Genomic DNA, 24,941 nt, shown 5'->3' on the forward strand with positions numbered 1-24,941 from the left:
TTTCCTAGCAAGGATTGTATTTTGGTAGATGCAACTAATGAAAAAAAAATAGAATTAGTTAGACTTTCATGGACAATCCTTTAATACTAAAATTATCCAAGTTAATGCTCCAATCATTGATGAAATTCATGAGTACTCTGACATACTCAAGTTTTATCTGAAAGTGGCAGAAACCAAGATGTGTTACCAAGATTGGATATTGGAATACCAACATTGGAAATATTAAGAAGGAAACATAAATAGTCTGCATGTCCTAGTAAACTGAAATGAAGCACAGCATGGTTTCCCAGCTTCTGCCAATCCAGTGCTTTTTTGTGGGCTACAATTCACTCTGACTCTTATTCTAGACCTATAACATTGCTCCAGCTGAGTCTATGGATTGTCAGATTTGGGAATCTTCCAACCATGATGATCTGAGGACGCTGATCAATCACAGACATCTTGTGATCATCTGGAGCAACTGGATGAGGAGGCACAACCCCCAAGCCTCAGGTCTGTTTGAAATGGTGAGCAGAACAGCTCCACTCAAAGAAGCTCCTTACAAAGCAAAGATCAAAGAATAACTTCAGCCAGCTCCCTGCAGATAATTTTATATAACTGCTTTACCTTCAGCCTTTGTTGGAATCAACCATTTGGTATTCCATCTTGTGATTCTTGCTGTAGTATATTCCTAAACCTTTGACTACCTAACTCAGCTCTTGATTCCTGGAATGAATTTTGACCAAACTATTGACGTTTGAACTTCAAACAGAACTATTTATTCAGGCAAGCACTGTTTGCACAGACCTTGATTTTATTTTTTTTATCTTGCCTACCTTTATCTGCTTAACTGTAGTAAATAACTTAATATCTTAGCAATGGTATCTCTGTGTGTTTATCTGCAACCTAAAACAGAATGGCTTTCTTCATTGGTTATTTCACTTTGTAATAGCTTCTCCAAATGAGGCAGGAAGAACTAATAACTTTCCCACAAGATACTTAATTGAACATGATGGTTTGAAGTGCTGCATCAAGAATTCCACTATTGATGGCAATTGTTAAACAAGATGATGAGGAAACAGACAGGAACTATCAGGACCAAAGTTCTCAGTATGGAGCTAAAAAGAAAAATTGACTATCTGATAACTGCCCTAAAGCCTACTCTGCAATCTTCAATAAGGGGAAGCAACTTTTTTTTTTCTAATCTTGTTGAAGTTTGAAAAAAATTGGGTGTAATCTAAAAAAAAAAATGGATTAAACAACGAGAACGCTAAATTATGGGGATGAAAAAAATAAACAGAAAAGTAATGCCTTCAAGTTTTTCTTTACATTATTCTCAGTAGTTGTAACAAGGTTGATTATAACTGCTGGCAGGAGGAATTGCTGATGGTGTGAACAATCATCTTTCTACAAAACCAATTATGATAAATTTCAGGGTAAAAGTTTGTTGATATTTTCAAAAAAATTATAGTGATAAGATGGAAGTCTCTTAAACATTGCTAAAGTACTAACACCAGTACTTTCTGATGATTTTTTAAAAAAAGAGTATTCATCCTTTAATCATTTCAAAATAATTGGGACCTAAAAAAATCTTGATTTTCCCCCAGATTTTGAATAAAGAAAATAGAACTGAACTATTCTGCTAATATTTTAAGTTTTTATGATTTAGCTGAAATTATTTTTAAAAAGATTTATGAATAAAGTAATTCACTCAAAATAATTTTGCTTGTGTTTTGTTTTGTTAAATTCTATTCTTCTTGGGAAAAGCTAGCTAGATTTTTTTAAAAAGATAATGATTTTCCGAGGGTACCATGGCAAAAACGTTTTCCAATCTCTCAATAATTCATTTAGCTGGAATGCTCGCAGTTTTTAATGATATCATCTGTATGGCTCTGATTGCTTGTAATGAAGACCATTTCATTTTGAAGAAAATTAATCTGAACAAGATCTGATTAATTAATTGCTGTATATGATATATGCTTTCTAATTTTGAATTCTGTATTTCTCTTTAAGGACTGACGAATACTATTTTATTAAACAGAAAAAAATTAAAAGAAAAACCTATTATGAGATCTTCCAGCCATTTAGATTTAATTACTATAAAGAAGGTCTTTGGCTAATGAATTACATTAAACCCACCTTATTATGAAATGTCTGATGATTTTGTTTAGTCTTTGTTTTCCTCATAAATTTCAGGGATATTTATTATCATATGGCCAATACAATCCCATGAAAAAAATGCTGCCTTCTGAAACATGAATGTGAAGAATTATTCAACCCAGGTGTTTTTTTCCTCCTCTTTGGAGTGCAATAGACACCATTAAATAAGAGGTGAACACCCTCAACTCAGTTCAATACAGCTTAAGGTTTTCAGCAAGTTTGAAAAAGTATGACCACCCTGAATGCTTTCCTGTCAATATAATTCTCACTCCCCACAACCCTAGTCTGCAAAAAGAAGAGAAAAACTGACTGTAGGAAGAATCTTGATATTTTCTGTTCCTAACCACCATCCCACCCACCCCAGGCCCTTTGAAAGTCTGTCCTACTCCTCCTCTGGTTTTCTCCACAGAGAATATGTGGTTTTCTCTCACAAATGCTATTGGAAACACAGCTATTGAGGTAATTCCCTGTTAGCAGAATGACCGCACACAGGGAGACGTAGTGAAAGTGGTGAAGAATAACACACAGCCAGCACACAGATACACTGTATAGTAAAATGTAGGTTTTTACTTCCAGTAAACGTTTAAGCAAAGTCCAACAAACAGTCCAAGTCATTCACAGTTAAGGCAGTCAGTTTTCAGTCCATGGATAATCCAAATAAAAAAGTCCATTATCATAAACAGTTCAGTAACAGAGTTACATCAAATCCAAAAAGAACTATGATCAGCAACAGCCAATAGGGAAATGCAGGAATGACAACACTCTCAGCAACAACAGAACAGGACAAGCCAGGTTTCTGGCTCTATCTTATGGCCATTTGAGGAACCATACCCAATTACAATTTTAGCATTCCCTTAAAGAGACAGTATTAAAATGTCTATCCTGGTTTATATATTATCCAACCCAACTGTTAGGTGACTTACATTCCTAATATTCTCCCCTTTGGGTAGGACAATATATACAACTTTACATTCTAAGTCCATAATCCTCACAGCAAGCCTTATGCTTTACAGAGCCTTGGGCTTTTGTAAAATGATCTGCAATGTTATTTTCTGACATTATTCCAGCTTAATCATCTTACTTTGCACACATTGTCTCACATTTAAATATCTTAAATCTGTGTGTTTTGATCTTGCTTTACAGCAAGATTTGAATCCATCTGTATTGCTGATTGGTTGTCTTCATAAACAACAATAGAATCTGTTACATCAATTGCTTATAAAAAAACTAAATCTGTACATAATAAAGACAAACATGAGAAATCAGCCTCCATTGTTGACAAACTTAGATGTTTCTGTCGAATAGACCTCCATCCAATCAACACCTTTCCTAATACAGTACCTGATGTAGATTTACGTGTATTTATGTCTGTAGCAAATCTTGTATCGGCATATGCAGTTAAACTTAGTTCATCCTTAGGCTCCAAATATAATGCATAATGCATTGTTTGTTTCAGATATCTTAACACACATTTAGCAACTTGCCAGTGCCTTTCAGTTGGCTCAGCATTAAACCTTGCTAATTGGTTAACACAGTATGCTATATCTGGCCTTGACCAACTACTGAGATAAGATAAACTACCAATCAAGGACTGATAAATGTTCTTATCAAAAACAGGACTTTGAACATCACTGTGGCTAAACTCCTGGCTCATCGGTGTTTTAGCCAGTTTACAAAGTTCCATTTTAAATTTTTTTAGTAACTGATTGATTTTATCTGCCTGTGAGATCTTGTATCCTCCCCTAGTTCTATCTATCTTTAATCCAAGATATTGTTTAATTTCTCCTAACTGTTTTATCTTAAATTTCTTCTCTAACAGTGATATTATTTTAGTAGCTTCTTGTTCAGTTTTGGTGATTAATGCTATGTCATCAGTAAGCAATAGCAACAGTGACACTACACCATTACTTTCCTTTTTAAACAAACATGGATCAGCCATGCCAGCTACAAAACCTATCATAGTTAATTCCTTAACTATACATTGGTTCCACTCATATCCTGATTGCTTCAAGCCATAAAGACTCTTTTTCAATCTCCAGCAATCAGTTGTATTATCATTTTTGATACCTAAAGGTTTCTTTAAATAAATAGTGTGTTGCAACAGTGCATGCAGATATGTGATCTCTACATCTAAATGATTTATAATGTATTTCTCCTTAGCTGCCCACACTAATGCTGCCCTTAATGTAGTAGCCTTCAGACTAGGTGCAAACACCTCATCATAGTTATTTGCTGTCTGATTGAACTCTTGTGCTACTAACCTGGCTTTATGGGTAACAGTCCCATCTACACCTGTCTTTAGCTTATAAATCCATTTACATCTTATGGCATGTTTACCTGGTGATAACTTGACATTTTTATATACCTCCAACCTTTGTAAAGATTTCAATTCCTTATCCATTGCTTCCTGCCAAGCAGCCTGATTCTTAACAGGATACAGTTTCAGTTCACTATAGTTATTTGGAACTGTATTCACTTGGCATACAACACTAGCCTGATATCTATCAAGTGGTTGTGTTACTTGGGTTGAACGTCTTGGTAATACAGGGCTGGACTCACCTGTTCCACCTGCTCCTGTTCTACTACCTCTTCACGTGTCTGTTCTCCTACTTCCTCCTGTGCCTGTTCTTCCTCTTTAATGGCTATTCGTGGTTTAACTATTTCATCTTTAGGGACTACTTTGGTGTCAATAATAACATCATTGCTGGATTCCTGTTCCAGTTTATTCCACCCAACGTGCTCAAGAAATTTAGCACTAGCGCTGCAGTAAATAGTAGCTGTGCCTTGATCCCAAAATCTAAACGATCTATGGTTGGCTTCGTAACCTATGAAAAATAACTTCCTAGCTCTATGTTGCCCTTTCATTCTTACTTGTGAGGGAATATGCACCCATGCTGGAGCTCCAAATGTGTGTAGATAACTTAAATTTGGTTTTCTGCCATGCCAACAAGTGAATGGCAATTCATCAGTTGTATTCACTACATTGTCTAAAACATGTTTAGTACACATTATGGCTTCATCCCACAGGCAAACCTGAATCAGATAACATAGTGCGAGCCATAGCTTGTAACGTTTGCCCTCTTCATTCACAAATGAGTTATGTTGTGGTCTGTAAGGTGCAGAATGTTTATGCTTGACACTAGCCAATTTCAACATAGTTTGGAATCTCTTGTTAATAAACTCAGTCCCGTTATCAGTAACTAAAGTACTTTACTCCTCATTTTTCTCTCAGCAAATCTTAGCCAGTTAAAGAAAAGTTAAAATGTTTCTGTTTTGTTTTTCATGAGATAGCAGAAACTGCACCATGAGTAATGGTCCATAATACTCAAAACATAGCAGGCACCTCCCAAACTGGGTTTCCTTAGGACCAATTATGTCAGCAAACACAACCTCTAAAGGTTCTTTGGTCTTAAACCCATTCAGTCTGTTTGCTAGAATAACCTTGCTTTTCTCCTGACTACAGGCATTACAGTTTAAATACTTGCTACAGGGTTTTAATTTTAGTCCCTCTGACAATTCAACAGTTTGTTTGAGCATTTTGAAATTAATGTGCCCCAGACATCTATGCAGTAAATGTCTACATTCGTTATGTGGCTTAACATTGTTATAAACCGAGTTAGCCATCTGCAACTGTTCATCATGTATCACATATAAATCATTCTCTAAAGCAGCAGTAACACTTTTACCCTCTTTCTCTATTATACAGTTATCTTCCCTAAAGGTTACTACATAACCAATATTAACTAAAGCCCTTACAGATAACAAATTAAATTTCAGTTTAGGTACATATAACATAGATGCAGTATCTTCACCAGATGCTTTCATCTTCCATCCATTTGCCAATGATACATGTTGCTTACTCGTAGACATCTTTATAAACCTCTCTCTATTTCTAGTAATGCACTGCGATGCTATCAACAACCCACAAAACATGGTTTACAGTTGAATTGCCAGACATAGCTAAACTAACATTCTTCTTAGACTTCTGGTGATTACCAGTATTCTGTCGTTTTCCCTTCTTACAGAATCTAGCTATATGCCCCTTAGCCCCACAAGAAAAACATTTCCTTACACTTTAGGCAGTAGAAGACAAATCCTTTTCTTGTGGTTGTTCCTTCCTCAGTTGGTCCCTATCCAGCCGTCTTCTTGCCTCTTCTAACAATCTTCCGGTTATGTCAGTCAATGTCAGTTTATCTCTGGTCAGGACTTCCAGTGAAGATACGTAATCATCATAACTTTCATCCAATGAGGAAAGAATGGTGTAAACTTGATGCAGCTCTGAAAATATCAGTCCTTTTCATGTAGCTCTTGAAAAGTTCTTTCCATAAAGTTCAAATGAGCTAACATATCTCCACCTTTCAGAAGACATGCTCTAAACAGTTTACGTGTAAGATGTATGTGTGCACCTACACTGTCATGAACATAAATCCTCTTCAAATTCTCCCAACACCTAGCAGCAGACTCTTCTCCACGAATATGGACTAGCTGCTGGTCACTCAGTGTTAGTCCAATTATACAAAGAGCTCGTTCATTGTTTCGTTTAAAGTCAGCTAGCTTCTTGGCATCGTCCTCATCATCTGGATCCCAAGCATTTACATCTGGTGGATCTTGGACTGTATTCCATAACCCTTCTCTACGCAGAAGTAGACTGCACTTCATAGACCAGGAAGCATAGTTTGTTCCATCCAACCAAGTTATCAGTGATAGACTTGTTGACGGGTCTTGTGCCATCTTTACCAGAACAGTAACCCACAATTAAACAGTAAACAGCTGTCTGTATATGTACTGTGTATTCACACTAACTCTCAGTTATCTGAGGCTGGTATGGCCTGGGCCCATAACCAGTATTGAGGTAATTCCCGGCTAGGAGAATGAGCGCACACAGGGAGACGTAGTGAGAGTGGTGAAGAATAACACACAACCAGCACACAGATACACTGTATAGTAAAATGTAGGTTTTTACTTCCAATAAACGTTTAAGCAAAGTCCAACAAACAATCCAAGTTTCTCCTGTAGTTGCTGATTGGAGTATAACACCTTTATATCTTTTAATTTTATCCATTTAACTCTTATTTAAGCTTCAATATATACCTTAAAGTTATAACATTCAATATAATACATAACTTCCATTCGGATTCTGCTTGGTACATTCTTAAAATACACACTATATTCTTTTTAAAAAGATTATAAATATATGTAGTTAAAACAACGCATTCCATTCCAATTCAATTCTATCATTAATATTAATATTCATTAAAATCTTAACTTCTTTAACATTACTTTTCAATTAAATATCATACTTCTATGGGAACAGTTATAAGCTTTCCATAATTAATTCCTCCCCCCTTCACTTATATTTTATAAAACATTGACTAATTAAAATGTTCCCATCTTTTCCTAATTCAATTCTCTCATTTATTTTATTTCATTTATTTTATTAACAAACATTTCACTAGATTACAGTAACTATTTTATCCCTCATTTTAATCATACATTTTTTCCAATTTTCTAAAATTATTTCTATTACTAATATAACAATACAATCTTATGTACCTTTATAGAATCCCTTTTTCAGTTAAACTTTCACCCATTATCTCTAAATAGGCCCTGTTTCTCTATATCTTGTTTCTGTCCTTCGTAACTTCTTTTCCTTTCCTTCTTCCCTCTCTTCTTCTCCCTCCCTCCTCTTTTTACCCCCTTGTCTCTCTACCTCTATTTCTCTCTTCTGTATTCCCCTCTTGTGTTGCTTTCCAATATTATACTTATTTTTCGAACTGTTTTTCTTTTCTTTGGTTGTTTTTTTAAGTCTTAAGTTTTTCATTCTCTTTCCACCCCTTTCCTTTTTCTTCCCCACATAGAATTACTTGTTCATTGAAGATGGCTTCTTCTTTGTCCCAGTCTTCTTGTTTTGCAGGCGTTTCTTGTTGTTTCTCATAGTTCCAAATCTCCATTTCTGAGAATTGAAATACGAAGCCAAAAGAACCTCTCCCTTCCTGTATACTTTTTAAGTTCCATTTTCAATTCATCCAAAAGTAGTGCCATTGTAAAAAATATTTAAACAACCACCTGATTGATTTTAGTCATTTAAATGCAATAACCAAGAATCCAAAGATCACCAAGTAATCCAAATACATGCAAGCTGTTTCTTTTTGCTTTTTTTTCCCACTTTCTCTTCCTGGGGTTCTACAATTTAGTTGCCAAGTTTCAGTTAAAATATATCTTTTAGAAGTCTTGTTGAAGTTTTACTGTAAATTCCTTTTAATTCCAGGCAGTCTCCTCCCTTTTTTCCAGATCCTGCCCTTGTATTCTTTTTCTCTCCTTTCCTGCTTTTAAAAACGTTTAAGTATCCAGAAATCTTTGTTATCCCTTTGACATTTTATTTTATTTTCAGCTTAATTGCCTGTCAGTGTCAAAGCGGATTTTTTTTTTTTCAAATTTCTTATTTAAGTTTCTTAGCTTTCAGTATAGGGAAAGGGAGAGAAGAAGAAAAAAAACCAGATCCTTTCCCTTTTCACTTTCCTTCGCTGCTTCAGAATCTTCTTTGGGAACAGTGTTACTTTTTTTTTTAAATTTAAATTCCAGGGTACCTTAGTTGTTGATTGCAGTTTAACCCGGTCAGCCAAAACTTTCACTTCTTATCTTCCTCCTGTACATTCTTTTCCGGTCGAGTTCTTCTTTGGGTTGGCCATTTCTGACCACCGCTGCAACCGCCTTCAGGAAAGGGAGTAATGGCCAGCTGAGGAGGAGAGATGCGGCTCTCCTCAACCCTGCTGGCAGTCTCCCCGCTCTTTGCCACCTCTACGGGGTGGCTTAGTCCTGAAACCAGCTGGCTCGGGACGCTCCAGCAGCGAGCCCAGATTGAAACCACACACGATCACGGATTTCGGACTGTCGCTGAAGAGGCTCAAACCGGAACCACACCCAATTACAATTTTAGCATTCCCTTAAAAAGACAGTATTAAAATGTCTATCCTGGTTTATATATTATCCAACCCAACTGTTAGGTGACTTACATTTCTAACAGGCTTATCTACAAGCAGATACTTAATTTGGAGGGTTTTATGATTGCTAAGAGTGGATGGTTTTAATTCTAGAACACACATGCCCCTAATCAGCACCATTGCAAGTTAATCAACTATATTAAAATGAAGATTTAATTCCTTCCTATAGGCTTGAAGGGAAATATATAATTAAGAGTGGCATTAGATACAATGCAATGTTGATATTTAAAGTAAAATGCACTGTTTGACCCTTGAATTTATGTATCATGTAGGTTACAATGCAGCTAGAGGATTCTCAAATATATATGATTATCTCTTCTGATAGAAACACTCTGAAGTGGTAAAGCACTTAAATGCTCTGCTTTTTGACCAGTTTTTATCATATTTAAGTCTTAATGCAGAGAAAAATCATAGCTTCTTGTTTATCATGACCTTTAAAAAAAAGCAATATCCTTCTAGAATAGTTTTATGTATACTGAATTGCTTTGCATTTTAATAATAAAAATAAATATAAATCTGGAAGTTCAAGGGAAGAACTCATGTAAGCGTTTTAGTTCCTGTTTTTTTTTGATGCGTGCATTCCTATTCTTTACACTAAGATACTCAATGCATCACTGTCTACCCAAGAAACACAAATAGTGTAAACATGGACTTGTCTGTTCTCTTTAAAAAGTGTTTTTTTAAAAAAGCCCTCCTGTCACTGTAGTGCTGCTGCTGTTCAAGAATTCTGATACAATTCAAGCATAGTTTGAAGTGGGTTGTTATTTATTTATTTGTTTTGTTAAAAACTGCTTTATGGAGAAAATTGAGCTTTTCCGTTTTTATTTTTTGTTGTGAGGGGAGATCAGCTTGAGATTTGATATGCACCACTGTGTCGAGAAAGGGTTAATAGGAAGCATTTGGGGTTTAATTTGCCAAACTGTCTCCATTAGTAATCAAATTAGTTTTTAGTTGGATTAGTTTTTATGTTGCTTAATGTGTTGCAAGAAGCCAGCCAGTGTGGGTTTGATTATTAGTGTATTGTGTGTACTGAGAAATTAGGTCACTCTAGCTAAAGCTAAGCTTAATGTGTTGTACAACTACAGGCAATATCTTGGTTCCCATGGCATGCTAAATTTGTCCTTCTGGCTGGTGACTGAGTAAAAATCCCTGAAAGGAATTTCAATACATTGGCTAGCATGAATTTACCCTCTTTTTCCTCATCAAAACAGTACTCTCATCTGCCTAGTAACAGAATCCATGTGAAAATCTATTTTTCTTATAACCATATCCTTTCCTTCCCTCAACTGAACTTCCATGCAATGAATGGCTTCCCCAGACCAGAATTGGAGGTGGTGGAAATGGGACCACTCTAGTTCTGTCACTCTCTTTAGGGATGAGGGCTTAGGGTATTCAAAGGCTGAGATTCCGTGGCATCGCTATCATTTGATCAAAGAGCCAATTTGGCCTAGTGGCTAAGGTAACAGTCTAGAAACCAGGAACAGTTTTAATCCTAGTTGAGGCATAAAAATCAGCTGGGTGATCTTGGACCAGTCACTCTCTCAGCTCAACCCACATCACAGGATTGTTATTATGGGGAAAATAGGAGGAGGGGAGCGAGTAGGTTATGTTCATTACCTTGAGTTATACATAAAAACAATGAAGGTGGGATAAAAACCCTAAAAAATACCTCAAGTGGCTGCTGGTAGTGATCCAGTACTATCAAGTTAAAACAAGAATGGTTGATTCATGTAAATCAGATTGAATCAACTAATTAATTAATACCCCTCTTATTTCATAGGAGACTAATAAATTGGAATTTATTTTCTGAAGAAAAGGCTGATGTCCAGGAATTGATAAAGGAAATTCATTCTATCTGACAATCATAAAATTGGAAGGGTTATTAAGGCTACAGGATCCAGTCCCCTGCTTATGCCAGTAATCTGAATTTTGTCACAGGTGGCCATTCAACATTTTCTTGAACAGCTTGAGAGATGGGGAACATATATTCTGTCTGGATTTTGTTTTTGAACTACTCTTTTTTTCTAGACATCCAATCAGAATATCTTGCTCTAACTTAATACCACTATGTCTTGCATTGTGGAACACAGTAAAGATGTTATTTTATCTTTTGTGGGATAACTGTTGGGATGCCTGAAAACTGCAGTTTATCCACATTCAACTTTTACTGTGTACAGTTAAATCTTATTCAGAATGTTTACCATGTAATTAAGTTGTGTCTTTTATAAGATCATTCCAATGACATCGGCTTTTTTCAAGTATCATACATTCAGTTCTACTGTCTGCAGGGAGGAACTCTAATTTAGCTTGGATTTCTTAAACTGAAATATATCCACATAGATTTTCCCCATAGAAAGTTTCTTTATAATATTTTTTGCCTGTCTTTCTCTGAAAGGGGCACTTCAGTTAATTGAAATAAGGAGTATCATGCCCCCAAACTGGATAATGAATTTAAGGTAAGGTCTTAGCACCACAGAATAGAGTAAATACATTTGTTCATTTTACATTGTTATTTTCATACTGACTCATATTCAGTTTATATCAACCTCGGTATTGAGATAATTTCACTTCTATCAATGTCAAGCCAAAGACTCTTCATTCAACTGGATTTATTTTTTCTAAAAGAAAACCTAATAATTTACCTTTACAACTTTAAAAATTCAATTTAAAAATAGAACCTTATTTATTTAAGAGCTACCAGGAACTATTACTTTTTAAAAACACGTAATCATGTTTATCTGTTTTTTTCCATGTAATAATTTTTAAATGCAATTGAATGTTTATACGTCTTTGTTCTACATCTTTAAGGAACACATTGTTTTCTGGTTTTGCAGTTCTCTTCAGTAATAAATTGATGTATTTTCCTTATTTGCCCCCACCCCCTGTATTCTTTCATCTTTCCTGCAGTTAAAATTGAATAAAGATAAGTACTGTATGGTAGGTTTCAGGGTTTAATGGCCTTTTGGATATATTAGAATATGACAACAATAGTTTTTATGTCTAAAATTTGCATTTATGGTTTCAAAATATTCCTCTTTATGCTACTTCACTTCGCAAGTATATCATATTTTTCTTTTCTGAGGAGAATAGGTAACTCTTAAGTTACATTCAATTAAATAGGATAATATAATACTTGTTTTGCAATAACTAGTGACTTACAATGAGGCATAAGTGTGTTTGATTAATAACTTTGAATGGTTTGATTGAAGAAATAGAAAAATAGTCCTTGGCTTTTCAATTATTACATTTGGGATCTCTAACAGGGCAAAAGTGTATATATGTTCATGTTCCAGGATATGTTTCCTGCAGTTGATAAAATAATGCTAAATAGTGTAGGGTCCAGGACCCAAGGTATTCCACTCAAATCCCTCAAGAAATGAAGATTGTTCAAATATGAGTTATCAGCTGGTAACATATCCACTTAACTGCCATGCCAGCCAGGTCACTACAAATTATGAAGTTATTTATCGGATATTTAAAAAAAAATAAAGGATTGACCTGAGAAAACTTATTAACTAACCTTTACAGATTTCTGTCCATTTTTGCATAGTTTCAAAATGCTCTTATCTGCTCTAGAAACTTCCCAAATATTGATGTCAGGTTAAATGGCCTGTGCTTTTCTGCAATTTCTACTTTTTTGACAATATGATATATTTGTCTGCCTACAATTGTGTGGTACTTGAGTCTTTCTCCAAACAACAGATAGAAGTACAACCAGATGGAAATTCCATTGATGTTAGATGGAGTTGACCTCATCGTGTAGATTTGGACTAAGAATAAATAAATAGCAATAGCACTTAGACTTATGTACTGCTTTACAGTGCTTTACAGCCCTCTCTAAGCTGTTTACAGAGTCAGCATATTGCCCTCAACAATTAGGGTCCTCATTTTACCACCTCAGAAGGATGGAAGGCTGAGTCAACTTTGAGCCTGGTGAGATTTGAACTGCCAAATTACAGGCAGCCGATAGTCAATAGAAGTAGCCTGCAATGCTGCATTCTAATCACTGTACCACCATGGATCATAATAAATAAATTAATTAATTAATTAATTTTCTTTGATGATATTACTATCAATTCCAAGCTTCAAATGTGCTGTTCACAATTATTTGTTTAGATACATTTCTGTTGGAGAATAACAGAATAACAGTTGGAAGGGACCTTGGAGGTCTTCTAGTCCAACTCCCTGTTCAAGTAGGAGATTCTATACGAGTGGTGGTTAACCTTTTCAGCACTAAGTACCAAAATGGGAGAGGGCACGCACCAAAAAGACACTGAGTGCCAAAATCCGCGTGTGTGCTAGAAATTGGAAGAGCTCCCGGCATGCACATGTGTACTGGCCACTTGGTCTTCGCACCCGCATGCGTGCCAGCCAGTTGGTCTTCATGTGTGCATGCGCATTAGAAACCGGAAGACCAGGTGGCTGGCCAGTTTCTAACATGCATACGCATGCTGGTCTGCTGGTCTTTGCACATGCATGTGTGTTAGAAACTGGAAGACCAGATTGGCAGTGCCGCATGCGCGTGCTAGGAGCTGCTCTTTTCTTTTCTGGCACTTCCGTGTGTGCGAAAACCACCTGGCTGGTGTACATGCTCATGCAAAGACCAGCTGGCCAGCACACACCAGAACCCGGAAGAGCACGGGTGACAGTTGGTCTATAGAGAGATGGCTCTGCGTGCCCTTTCCGGAATGTGTGGTATAGGTTCACCATCACGGTTCTATACCATTTCAGATAAATGGTTGTCCAATCTCTTCTTAAAAACCTCCAGTGTTGGAGCACCCACAACTTTTGGAGGCAAGTTATTTCACTGATTAATTGTTCTAACTGTCAGGAAATTTCTCTTTAGTTCCAAGTGCTCTCCTTGATTAGTTTCCATCCATTTCTTCTTGCCCTACCTTCAGGTGCTTTGGAGAAAGGTTGATTCCCTCTTCTTTGTGCCAACCCCTTGTATATTGGGAAATTGCTATCATATCACCCCTAGTCCTTCTTTTCATTAAACTAGACATATTTATCTTAGAAGACTTATCAAAACAAGATTTGAATTGCTCTGTTTTTTCTTGTTTAGCATTATACCATTTCACTGAACAGCTGGTATACCAATTATTTTCCTTTTATTTCAAAGTTCTCTTTAGGCTTTTTGGCACCTTCTCTGCAATTCCAGGCTGGCTCTTTGTATTCTTCCTTGATGGTCTCCTTCCTTTCATGTGCTTTATATGTTATCCCATTATATACAATATAATTACCTCCTTTTTATTATGTGTGTTGCTTTTGAATAAGTAGTATCACTCAGTTACTACAATATCATCAGAGACTTCTCACCAAGTTACCTATTTGCCCTTGTTTTGTCAGTGAATTATTAAGAATTAGAAGGTGTTCCATCACACAAGTAACTGAGAGACAATCTAGAACAAAAATTAAATAATAATCTCAACAAAGTTTAATTTTTTTTAAAGTTCTGTAAGTTGTTTATGCAGAAGTTTCATTAAGAAAAGTTGCAAACTATGTGATAGGAATGTTTAGTATTTCCAACTCAGATGTTCCTTTGAAATATTGGCAACTTTTAAAAGTCGTATTTCTACTATAGTGTGTATAGTGTGTGTGTATTATCTCAGAATAGAGAATGTTTAAAGAGAGAAAAGAGCTACATAAAAACCTTGCAACATAATCTAGTGAGTTGTAATGTAGAATGATGATTTCCTAAGGGAAATATTAAGGAGATTGAAGCTGATTTAGCCATGCAGTTTATTAGGAGTTAATTGAGGCTATACATTTCCCATTTTCTTTTCTCCCTTATGCGGTATTTCTCTCTCTCAGATAACAATGTTGTATTTGCAGTATGCCATGTGCACACATTTGCTCAGAAATTCATGTTTTCTTTGTAATTGTAACACTTTATACATTTAAAATTTGGTGTTATAAAATATTGCAAAAGTACCAGAGTCTAGGAAACAGAGGTAGGAATAGCCTACAAGCTACTATATATTAATAGCAACTCCCAGTTTATAAGAAGAACATAAATTATATCTCTATACAAATCTGGGTTGTTGGCAAATTGTTAAAAACATTGAGAAGCAAGGAAACAACAACATCCATAACAACAACAATAATAATAATAATAATGACCAAAATGACAAAACTAGATGGGAACAAAGAAAAAGAAAACAAAGGGGACTTCAATCACCCCGTCATAGTTGTAAACTTAGTTGTAAACCACGCATCACACAACATCTATCGTGTTAACTTTAAAAGCCATATACCCCATTCAATCCTATTGAATCCTCACCCCTTTCCTAAGAGGTCTGTAGGGGGCGTGCATAAGCGCACCAACGTGCCTACCGTCCCTGTCCTATTGTTTCTCTTATTCTTTTATTTTTCTTATATGTACCCATTTCATGTATTCACAACTATGTATACACTTATACTTATTATCTTGTAAACAATTGGCAAATCAAATAAATAAATAAATAAATAAATAAATAAATAAATAAATAAATAAATAAATAAATAAATAAAACTATATATTGGTTCAGAATAGTAGAAACATGAATGTATTGCACTTTGAGCACAATTCTCCTCTACAAAAGTGATATCTGTGCATGAAGTCATATGATATGGCCTAAAAGTATATGTTCAAGATTGTGGTTTGTACAGATCCATTTGGAATGAAACCTGCTTAGGGCATATTTAGAAGCAGAAGTTCAAGTTAACATTTAATTAAAATTTCAGAAAGTAAAAAAAAAGTACTCTTTTGGGGCCTTCCAGTTAAATTTATCTCAATTTCCATAAACCATTTTTCAAGACAGTCATCCCACTTGCTTGAATTATCCAGCATATCTGACAAAAGGCAAAATCCAGCTTTGGAATTTCTTTTAATAAAATAGCAGAAAAAAATGAACCCAAATCAGTAAAAACAATAGCAGCAATTAAATGCTGTTTCAAAAATAAAAGACATTCAGTGACTTGGACCAATCATTTTTTCTCAGCACATCTTACTGGGTTGTTGTGGTAAAGAAAAAATGATAAGGGGGAATATATAAATCAAATATATAAGAGATATTAAAAAATATTCTGCTTGTAATACCTAGTCACATAATTGAATAGTTATTAAAAATAGTGCAAGCAGGTAGCAAAGAAAGATTAAAGTTTATTAAAATAAACAATCATAGATTAAAGACATAGAAGTTTAAAGAGAGTAAAAACATAGCTCAGACGTTCAATAAAAGCCTATTAGTGTGCAAACTAAACACACCAAAAGAAACTGAGGTCCAAGAACTTCTACTTGCTATTGCTGTGATGCAAAATTTGGTCATAGTACTAGAGATTTCCTGATCCTGATTGTTTAGTAGGTAGTAGTGATTTGCCATATGACAGGACTTTGAATTGTTTGTAATAAGACGGAAGATTAAATCTGTCTCCAAGGATGATAGATCGGACAAGTACTTGCACTAGTATCTCAATTTCAGATTCTGAACAAATAGATAAAAGACACTTGTGCTTACCATTGAGGGGAAGATACTGCTGATCACAGTATCCAGATGTGCCAATATGAAGGCTATCCTATGAATTGGGACCAGTAAATGAGGCAAATATTTGGGAATGTTAAAAAGAGGACGTATGAAAATATTGTGGCAGAGATTTGAAACCTTGGTGTTGTCTCTCAAGATCTAAACTTCTCTACTTAAGCTCTCTTCAGATTTCATCCAAGTCTAACATAGATACATACTCGGAGATAAGTCACCAGAGATAAGTCACCAGTAATTCATTAGTTGTTTCTTTGAAGGAGACTGGTATCTGTCTGTCAAAACTAATAGGGCTAAAGATTTGTATTCGCTGCCAGCACCAAACACTCAAATTTATTTTAGCAAAACTTCAACTGGCAGATTTGTAACTAAGCCTTGGCTAAAATGTAGCAACAAAACCAGCATTAACGAAGGGAATTCAAATTAGGAATCTCAGAAATTTAGATGGAAAAAATTCTTCCTATGCATGGATGCACCTGTAACTGTGCACCATATAGCTAAAGACTTAGCATAATAGCTTTAAAAATCACGGGAAAAGCATGGTTTTTAGTTTACAGATTGATATCTAATAATTATTTAGATACTGTTCGTGCTTTTGAATAAAGTTTTGAAGATGGAAGCTTCGTAGAAGAAGATGCCTGGAAATAAAACAAAGAAAGACTTTATAAATAATCTGTTAGGAAAGGAGGATTTCTGTAGAGCAAAAATTGTGCAATAAAATATTGAGTCGAATATTTTTTTTTCTGCTCAGTTTAATAGTTGGCTTGTCTAGATTTAAGAAAAGAAGGAAAAGGAGTGGCTTCATTATTCTTTGGAAAATGGTGGGACATTACCTTTTTTTTAGTTTAGATTTGTTAGAATTGCATTAGTTTTTTCACCAGAAGGATTGGTCTGAAAGTCAATATATAATGTATTTCAGATTAAGGTATTTACATCATTCATTCTGTCCTCAAACTTTACTCAGTTTTCAGAAAATAAATTTAGATTTCAGAAAATTAATTTTGTTTAAGTTTTGGAAGACATTTTGACACTTTATTAGGGAAAATGTTATTCTTAGTTTTCCCCCTCTTTCATGACTCTGTTTTTATTAGATATAGTGATTTTTGCATGTAGTGCTAAAAAATTGGTCTGTTTCTCTGGATCATTGAACAGCTGTGACAAAAGGAAATTGTTAAAGATATGCATAAAATGGGAAATGTTTTGTTTTGAGCTATGAACAAAAGAATCCCACTTGAAATTGATTAAAGGCCTGGAAGCTAAAACATGAAGAACAGTTGCAGGATTTGGGTTTGGCTAGTCTAGAGAAAAGAAGGACTGCGAGCGGGGGGAGAACATTATAGCACTAATCCAGTATTTGAGAGGATGTCACAAAGAGGAGTGGTCGATTTATTTTCCAAAGCACCAGAAGGCCTGACAAGAAACAATGCATGGAAACAAATTAAGGAGAGAAGCAACTTGGAATCAAAGAGAAACTTCCTAACAGTGAGGACAATTAACCAGTGGAATAGCTTGCCTTCAGAAGTTGTGGGTGTTTTATCACTGAAGGTTTTTAAAAAGAGACTGGACAGTCACTTGTCTGAAATGATTTAGGGTCTCCTGCTTGAGCAGGGGGCTGGACTAGAAAACCTCCATGATCCTTTCCTGGTCTGATTCTGATTCTGAAATGTTATGCCAGAATAGTTCCAATTGGATGTTTTCTGTTTTGCATCAGAACAAAACTCAAAATGGGTCAAAGTACATAATTCCAGCTTCAAAACAAACTCTTGAACATAAAGGCTCCATTTCAAGTATGGAACGGTTGAATGACCAATTTCAAGTTTATTTTTTATGTCTAGAACTTTGAACAAGTAAAGTAATAACTAGTAGCCCGGGTTTGTTAAAAACAGATCATGCCAAACCAATCTTATTTCATTCTTCAACATAGTGACTAAATTAGTAGACTAGCAAAATACTGTGGATATAATATATTTAAATTTCAGCAAGGCATTCGATAAAGTAGACCACAACCTACTTCTTGGTAAGCTAGAAAAAAGTGGAATAGATAGCATCACCACTAGTTGGACTCGCAACTGGCTGACAAACCGTACTCAACGAGTAGTCCTTAATGGACTAAGTCTACATGGAAGGAAGGAAGCAGTGGGGTTCTGTCTTAGGCCCAGTATTCTTCAATATCTTTGTTAACGACTTAGATGATGAAATAGAAGGGGAACTTACCAAATTTGGAGATGATACTAAGCTGGCAGGAATAGCTAACACCCAAGAAGACAGGCTCAAGATCCAGACTAGAACACTGGGCCATATCTAAAAAAATGAAATTCAATGTAGAGAAAAGTAAAGTCCTACACTTAGGCAAGAAAAACCAAAAGTACACATATAGACTGGGTGAAACCAGGCTCAACAACAGTAACTGTGAGAGGGATCTTGGAGTCTTAGTGGACAACCAGCTAAATATGAGCCAGCAGTGTGCAGCAGCAGCCAAAAAAGCTAATGCAATCCTAAATTGCATTAACAGAGGGATACAATCGAGATCAAGTGAGATACTAATACCACTCTATAAAGCCTAAGTAAGACCACACCTAGAATATTGCATCCAGTTTTGGTCACCACATTATAAAAAAGATGTTGAGACTCTAGAAAAAGTACAGAGAAGAGCAACTAGAATGATTAGGGGACTGGAGACTAAAACATATGAAGAACAGTTACAGGAACTGGGCTTGGCTAGTCTAGTAAAGAGAAGGACCAGGGGAGACATGAGGGCAGTCTTCCAATATTTGATGGGCTGCCACAGAGAGGAAGGGGTCAAGCTATTTTCTGAAGCGCCTGTAGGCCAGATAAGGAATAATAGAGGGAAACTGAACAAGGAGAGATTTAACCTGGAAATAAGGATAAATTTTCTGACAGTGAGAACAATCAACCAATGGAACAGCTTGCCCTCGGAAGTTGTGGGAGCACAATCACTTGAGACTTTCAAGAAGAGATTGGACTGCCATTTGTCAGAAATGGTGTAGGGTCTCCCGCTTGGGTGGGGGGTTGGACTAGATGACCTATAAGGTCCCTTCCAACTCTGATTATCTGTTATCTGTTAAGCTTTATTTCAAGGGCAGAATACCAATAGCTTTTATAAATTCAGAACACTTTGCACAATGCTACCAATTCTCATTAAAAAAAGTTATTTATCCACCAGAAATCTCAGTAGGTGCAGAAAATACTGTTTACATATATTCTTGTAATATTTTACCCACTTATTAGCTAACATTCTCTGAACAATGAGCAAAGGGAAGTTAAATAGATGGAAATAATTCATAATATTTTTTTGCTGAATTCTATAATTAAATTAGGATGGAATTTTTCCTCATTGAAATTACACTTTGGTCATCGATTGATAGATAAGATTTTAGAATAATATTGTCTACAATATAATCAGCAATATGTGAAACCTAAACTGGCAGGCATTACTTTTTAGACAAATAATGTTTTTAGGAATACACTGCACGCATGGACTCTTTTTTTGTCAGTTGGTATAATACATACTGTGCCTCTCATCTTTGATGATACTTGTAATGAAATAGTTACTGCATTATTATACTTTTTAACAATATAAGGCAGAACAAGTTTTTGAAAGGTAGACAAATTAATTAACAGTTCCTTTAAAAATATAAGAGAATACATTTTTTTTAATGTCAAAATTGCTATATTTATTTATTTATGTATTTATCAAATTTAGAAACTACCCATATCACTCAGAGATTGACTCTGGGTGTATACAATTAAAACATAAAAATCATATATAAATATTATCTTTGGAGGCAATTAAGACATTCACAACACTATAAACATTACAGTACATTTCTTGGATATATGTATTTAGGCACATTTATCAAATTTAGAAACTACCTATATCAGTCAGAGATTGACTCTGGGTGTATACAATTAAAACATAAAAACATAAATATCATATATAAATATTATCTTTGGGGGCAATTAAAACATTCCCAACACTATAAACATTACAATAAATTTCTTGGATATTTACAATTTCTAAACCTTCTGTTTAACATGTCAGCATGAGATTGAATAATCTAGTTAAGTGTCTACATTTTATGTAAATATTAAAAAGTTGTACAGAAAGAATAAAATCCTGTTGGATTCACAATTCAGGTATCATAGACTAAATGGAATATTCCACTGTCAGTCTTGAACAATAATCTTGAAAAAAGAAATATAATAATTATAGAACACCTGTAGTCAATTCCCAACCGAGTTGTTCTAGCTACATTTGTTAAGAATTCTAATAGGATGAACACAGTGATGTTCTCCATCTCTGTCATCTGGTAAAGAGTCTCAATCAAGGTTTTACTTTGGTTTGTTTCATTTGTGCCTTCAAGTCAGTATTGATTCCTAGTGACTACCTGGACAAGTCTCTGAATGTTTTGTGGCAGCATTTTGAACCACGGTGGCACAGTAGTTAGAGTGCAGTACTGCAGGCTACTTCTGCTGATTGCTGGCTGGCTGCAATTTGGCAGTTCAAATCTCACCAGGTTCAATGTTGACTCAGCCTTTCATCCTTCTGACATGGGTAAAATGAGGACCCAAATTGTTGCGAGCAATATGTTGACTCTGTAAACCACTAAGACAGGGCTGTAAAGCACTATAAAGCGGTATGTAAGTCTAGGTGCTATTGCTATTTTCAGCAAAGATTTGTCTTACCTTCTTCCTAAATCTAAGAAAGAGTGACTTAAGCCACCATGCCAAATTGGCTCTCTCAGTCAGAGCAATTAAGATCATTTTACTACCATATGAAAACCAGAAGCAAACTCAAATTTGTCTAGATAATCCAGATTTCCCACATACATTTGGATGGGTAGAATCCTCTCTATTACTGTTCCTAATAAAAACAAATTTGCAAATAGTAGTAATTATCTTAAATCACACTGTTCATTAAGGATCTCTTCAAGAGAGGCCAGTGGGTATAAATCTGCCATGCCTCTTATGTGAAACAACCTTGATTATCTTCATTGAAGATCTATACCAGATAACAAATTTAAAAATGTTGGCAATTTTCTCAGCCTCTCCAAATTGTTTCCATTACATATGATCAAGGTGCTCCCATATACTCAGCATAACTGTGATGTCTAATTTGAAGTGGATGCAACAACATACTTTTAGTGTTCTTTGCAAATTTATTATAGTAGTTTGCTGAGTAATCAGCTGAGTTTTTTCTGGGATAGCTTTGAGCTCTTTGCCCAACATCTGCAAAAGGTCTATTAGGGTAAAGTGCAATAGTGGTGGAGAAATAAACCCTCTTTGGCCCCATCCTTACTATTAGACAGACATAATTATGTCGTCTTTTGTGCTTGGGTATTTTTCTGCAAATTTATTTGGGTTCACTCCAGGGAGTTGCCACTTCTCTTCATTGTCTGGTGCTGCTCATAAAGCCAGACAATATTTTAGGTTTCCCATAGCCATGGAGGGCAGTCAGGAGCAATAGTGCTAGTGGCCCTTTTCAATGCCATACTGAAACAATGCCTTAACAAAATTGCCATCTATGTTGCCTGAAATATGCCTCAGATTATTTGGGGATTCCAATCCTGTGGATTACAAACTATCTAGGCAAATGATTCAAATCAATTGGTTGATTAAGCCTTTCATCTATATTAAGACATAATATTTTAACTGGTTCAGGTGAGTATATTCAACTGAGAATCGTGAAATACTGAGAGATAAAGTAGTATATATCAGTATTGAACTAATGTGGTACAGGCCTCATCTGGAGATACTGATGTCTAGAGGACTAATCATAAAATACTGTGTCTTACTCTTCCCAGCATCCTTGGTGGGCTGAATGGATGTTCCCAGAAGAAGAGACTTATTTTACAAAGATAACTGCATCTCCAGACTTCAAGGAATGGCACAAAGAGCCGCTCTTTTTGTCTAATTAAGCCTTTCCTAATGCGGTGCTTTTTAGATGTGTTAAACTGTAATTCACATAATCTCTATTTATGCAATGTATCTTTTTGAATACTTTGACAAGAAATCTTTGTTTCTGTTGGAAGTCTGAAAACATTGTTTATAGAGACATTCTGTACAATCATAATTTGTTTACTAGACTGAGCTAAGTGCAATTTTGTATTAGATACATTTGAATAGATAGATATGGTCAAATAAAATACTGTTATTAATATCTAGACAATTACATTCCCAAACTTTAATCAAATACTATTGATTCTTAAAGAGAAAGCAATACTTATGAATAATTGGTACTCTATAGCCATTATTCCTATGCTTTCTCTTTTAATTAAAGGAACTTTTTTAAAAAAATACAAGACAATATAGAGTCTGGTGACAAATATTTTTATATTTTCTATTTTGGAGAATAACACAGTATTTATTTATTTTTTAAACTTTGATTTTATAGACAATGGTGGTCAGTTGAAGAAATACTCTTTGGTTTGGTTTGGCTATTTCAAATAGCAAAATAAAAAATAGAAAAATTTTCAACCTATTTTCCCCTCTCTCTTCTATATTTCAGGACTATACTTTGACCATGTACTTTCAACAAGCATGGAGGGATAAGAGGCTTTCGTATAATATAATACCTTTAAATCTTACACTGGACAATAGAGTAGCAGATCAGCTTTGGGTTCCTGATACCTACTTCCTGAATGATAAGAAGTCATTTGTACATGGTGTCACCGTGAAGAACAGAATGATTCGTTTACATCCAGATGGGACAGTTCTCTATGGTCTCAGGTCAGCATTAAACATTATGAATGGCAGCATTCTTTATATAAACCAAAAAGCTAATTCCCTTTTCCTTTTCTTTCTCTAGTTCTTTTTCCTTTTCTTTTATGTAGATTGTGTAGAGTTTTGCCAGCTTCCTTCAACTTTGTGCTCTTCAAAATGATTGGCACTAAAGCCCACAATCAGAAGGCCATTATGGTATTTTCAGTCCAAATCTTCAGGAGGGCACTAGATTGAGGAAGACTAATATACAATAGGTCTTGTAAAAAAAACAAAAACTAAATGTCTTAATAATAAACAATGCAAGTGACTTTCGTGAAGAAACATCTTACAGACATGTGCTTAACTATTTGCTTAACTTTACTTAACCATTGAGGGGGGGGGAGAAAAGAACTTATTATCTTTATTTTTTCCCTATATTATTGCCACTTGCTATGTGCTAGTATATTAGTAATGTTTAAAAGGGAATAAAAATGGATCGGAAGATGATACCTCTTTTTTATTTTAAATGGTTCTTGTCACACAATAAAAAATTGCGAAACAGCAGCAGCAAACCAAAATTTATATGTAACAGCTGAAAATATATATCAGAATTATACTGTGGCAGAATATTGAGAATGGTTTGATGTATGTGAATTTCAAAATAAGAGTTCTGTAGCAAAGATGCTTTCTTGTTACAAAACAGTAATATGTATATTCATTCTTGGGATAGGGAGATTTTTTTTTTTATAAAGTGTCAAGAAAATATTTTCTTAACTCATTCATCTGCCTTCTTATTTGTCCCCAAATGTCCCCTACATATGTACTTCCCAATATGGTATGAAAAATGCACCTGGGGATAATTTGAAATTGAAGATTATACAAAAGCCAAGAAAGTATTTAGCATTTCTTGACACATCTTGTCTCTAAATTTTAAAACACACACACACACACACACATTTTACAGCCAAGAATTGTATGGATTATCAGACCTGTCTTTGTCGCAGAACATATAAGTGAGTCACAAAATGACTCAACATAAAATCCTTACATGAATCCACCTATATACTTTGAGACTTGTAAAAACAGGGAAGTAAAATTTTACATATAGGAAGAACCATCAGAAAAGAGAAAACTTATTGGTTTTTCTTTAATGTAGTACTTTCTTCATGCAGTGTCTTAGCATTTGACATGTACATAAACTTCAATGGGTTTATAAAAACTGGGCAAAAGAAAAAAAAAACCTATTTTCTAATCCATCTAATCTAATTAGGCAAAAATATTGTATTAACAAGGCAGATTAAAAACTTAGTCTTCTCTGAGCCTTCTCCCATCAGATTGCTGTCCAGATGTGTTAGATTTTAGCAGCACAAATGCATTTCCTCTAGGAATTGTGGAAGTCTGACACATCTGAAGGACAACAGACTGCGGAAGGTTGATTTAACTCTCTAGAAGCAGTGCCATCAAAAAAGTGACTGCTAATTTATGTGACTAGTATGGTCTCCTTAATCTAAGTTAGACAACCAGTTTTGTTATAGTGGTTCAGGCATCAGGCTAGAAA

General features: G+C 35.1%; 1 protein-coding gene across 4 annotated transcripts in view; it reads left to right on the top strand.

Annotated features, from left to right (window-relative positions):
- The window catches only part of GABRB2 (gamma-aminobutyric acid type A receptor subunit beta2), a 154,658-nt gene that overhangs the window by 25,054 nt on the left and 104,663 nt on the right, over positions 1-24,941 (top strand). For all 4 annotated transcript variants that reach the window (XM_087955503.1, XM_087955502.1, XM_026681638.2 and 1 more), the window contains one exon: positions 23,190-23,410. In XM_087955503.1, the coding sequence (XP_087811629.1) occupies positions 23,190-23,410 (221 nt within the window). The remainder of the gene's footprint in view (positions 1-23,189; positions 23,411-24,941) is intronic.

This window comes from Notechis scutatus, chromosome 2, assembly GCF_049901735.1.
Source record: "Notechis scutatus isolate UNSWTSFEM ecotype Mainland chromosome 2, rNotScu1.2, whole genome shotgun sequence".
NCBI classification, from domain to species: Eukaryota; Metazoa; Chordata; class Lepidosauria; order Squamata; family Elapidae; genus Notechis; species Notechis scutatus.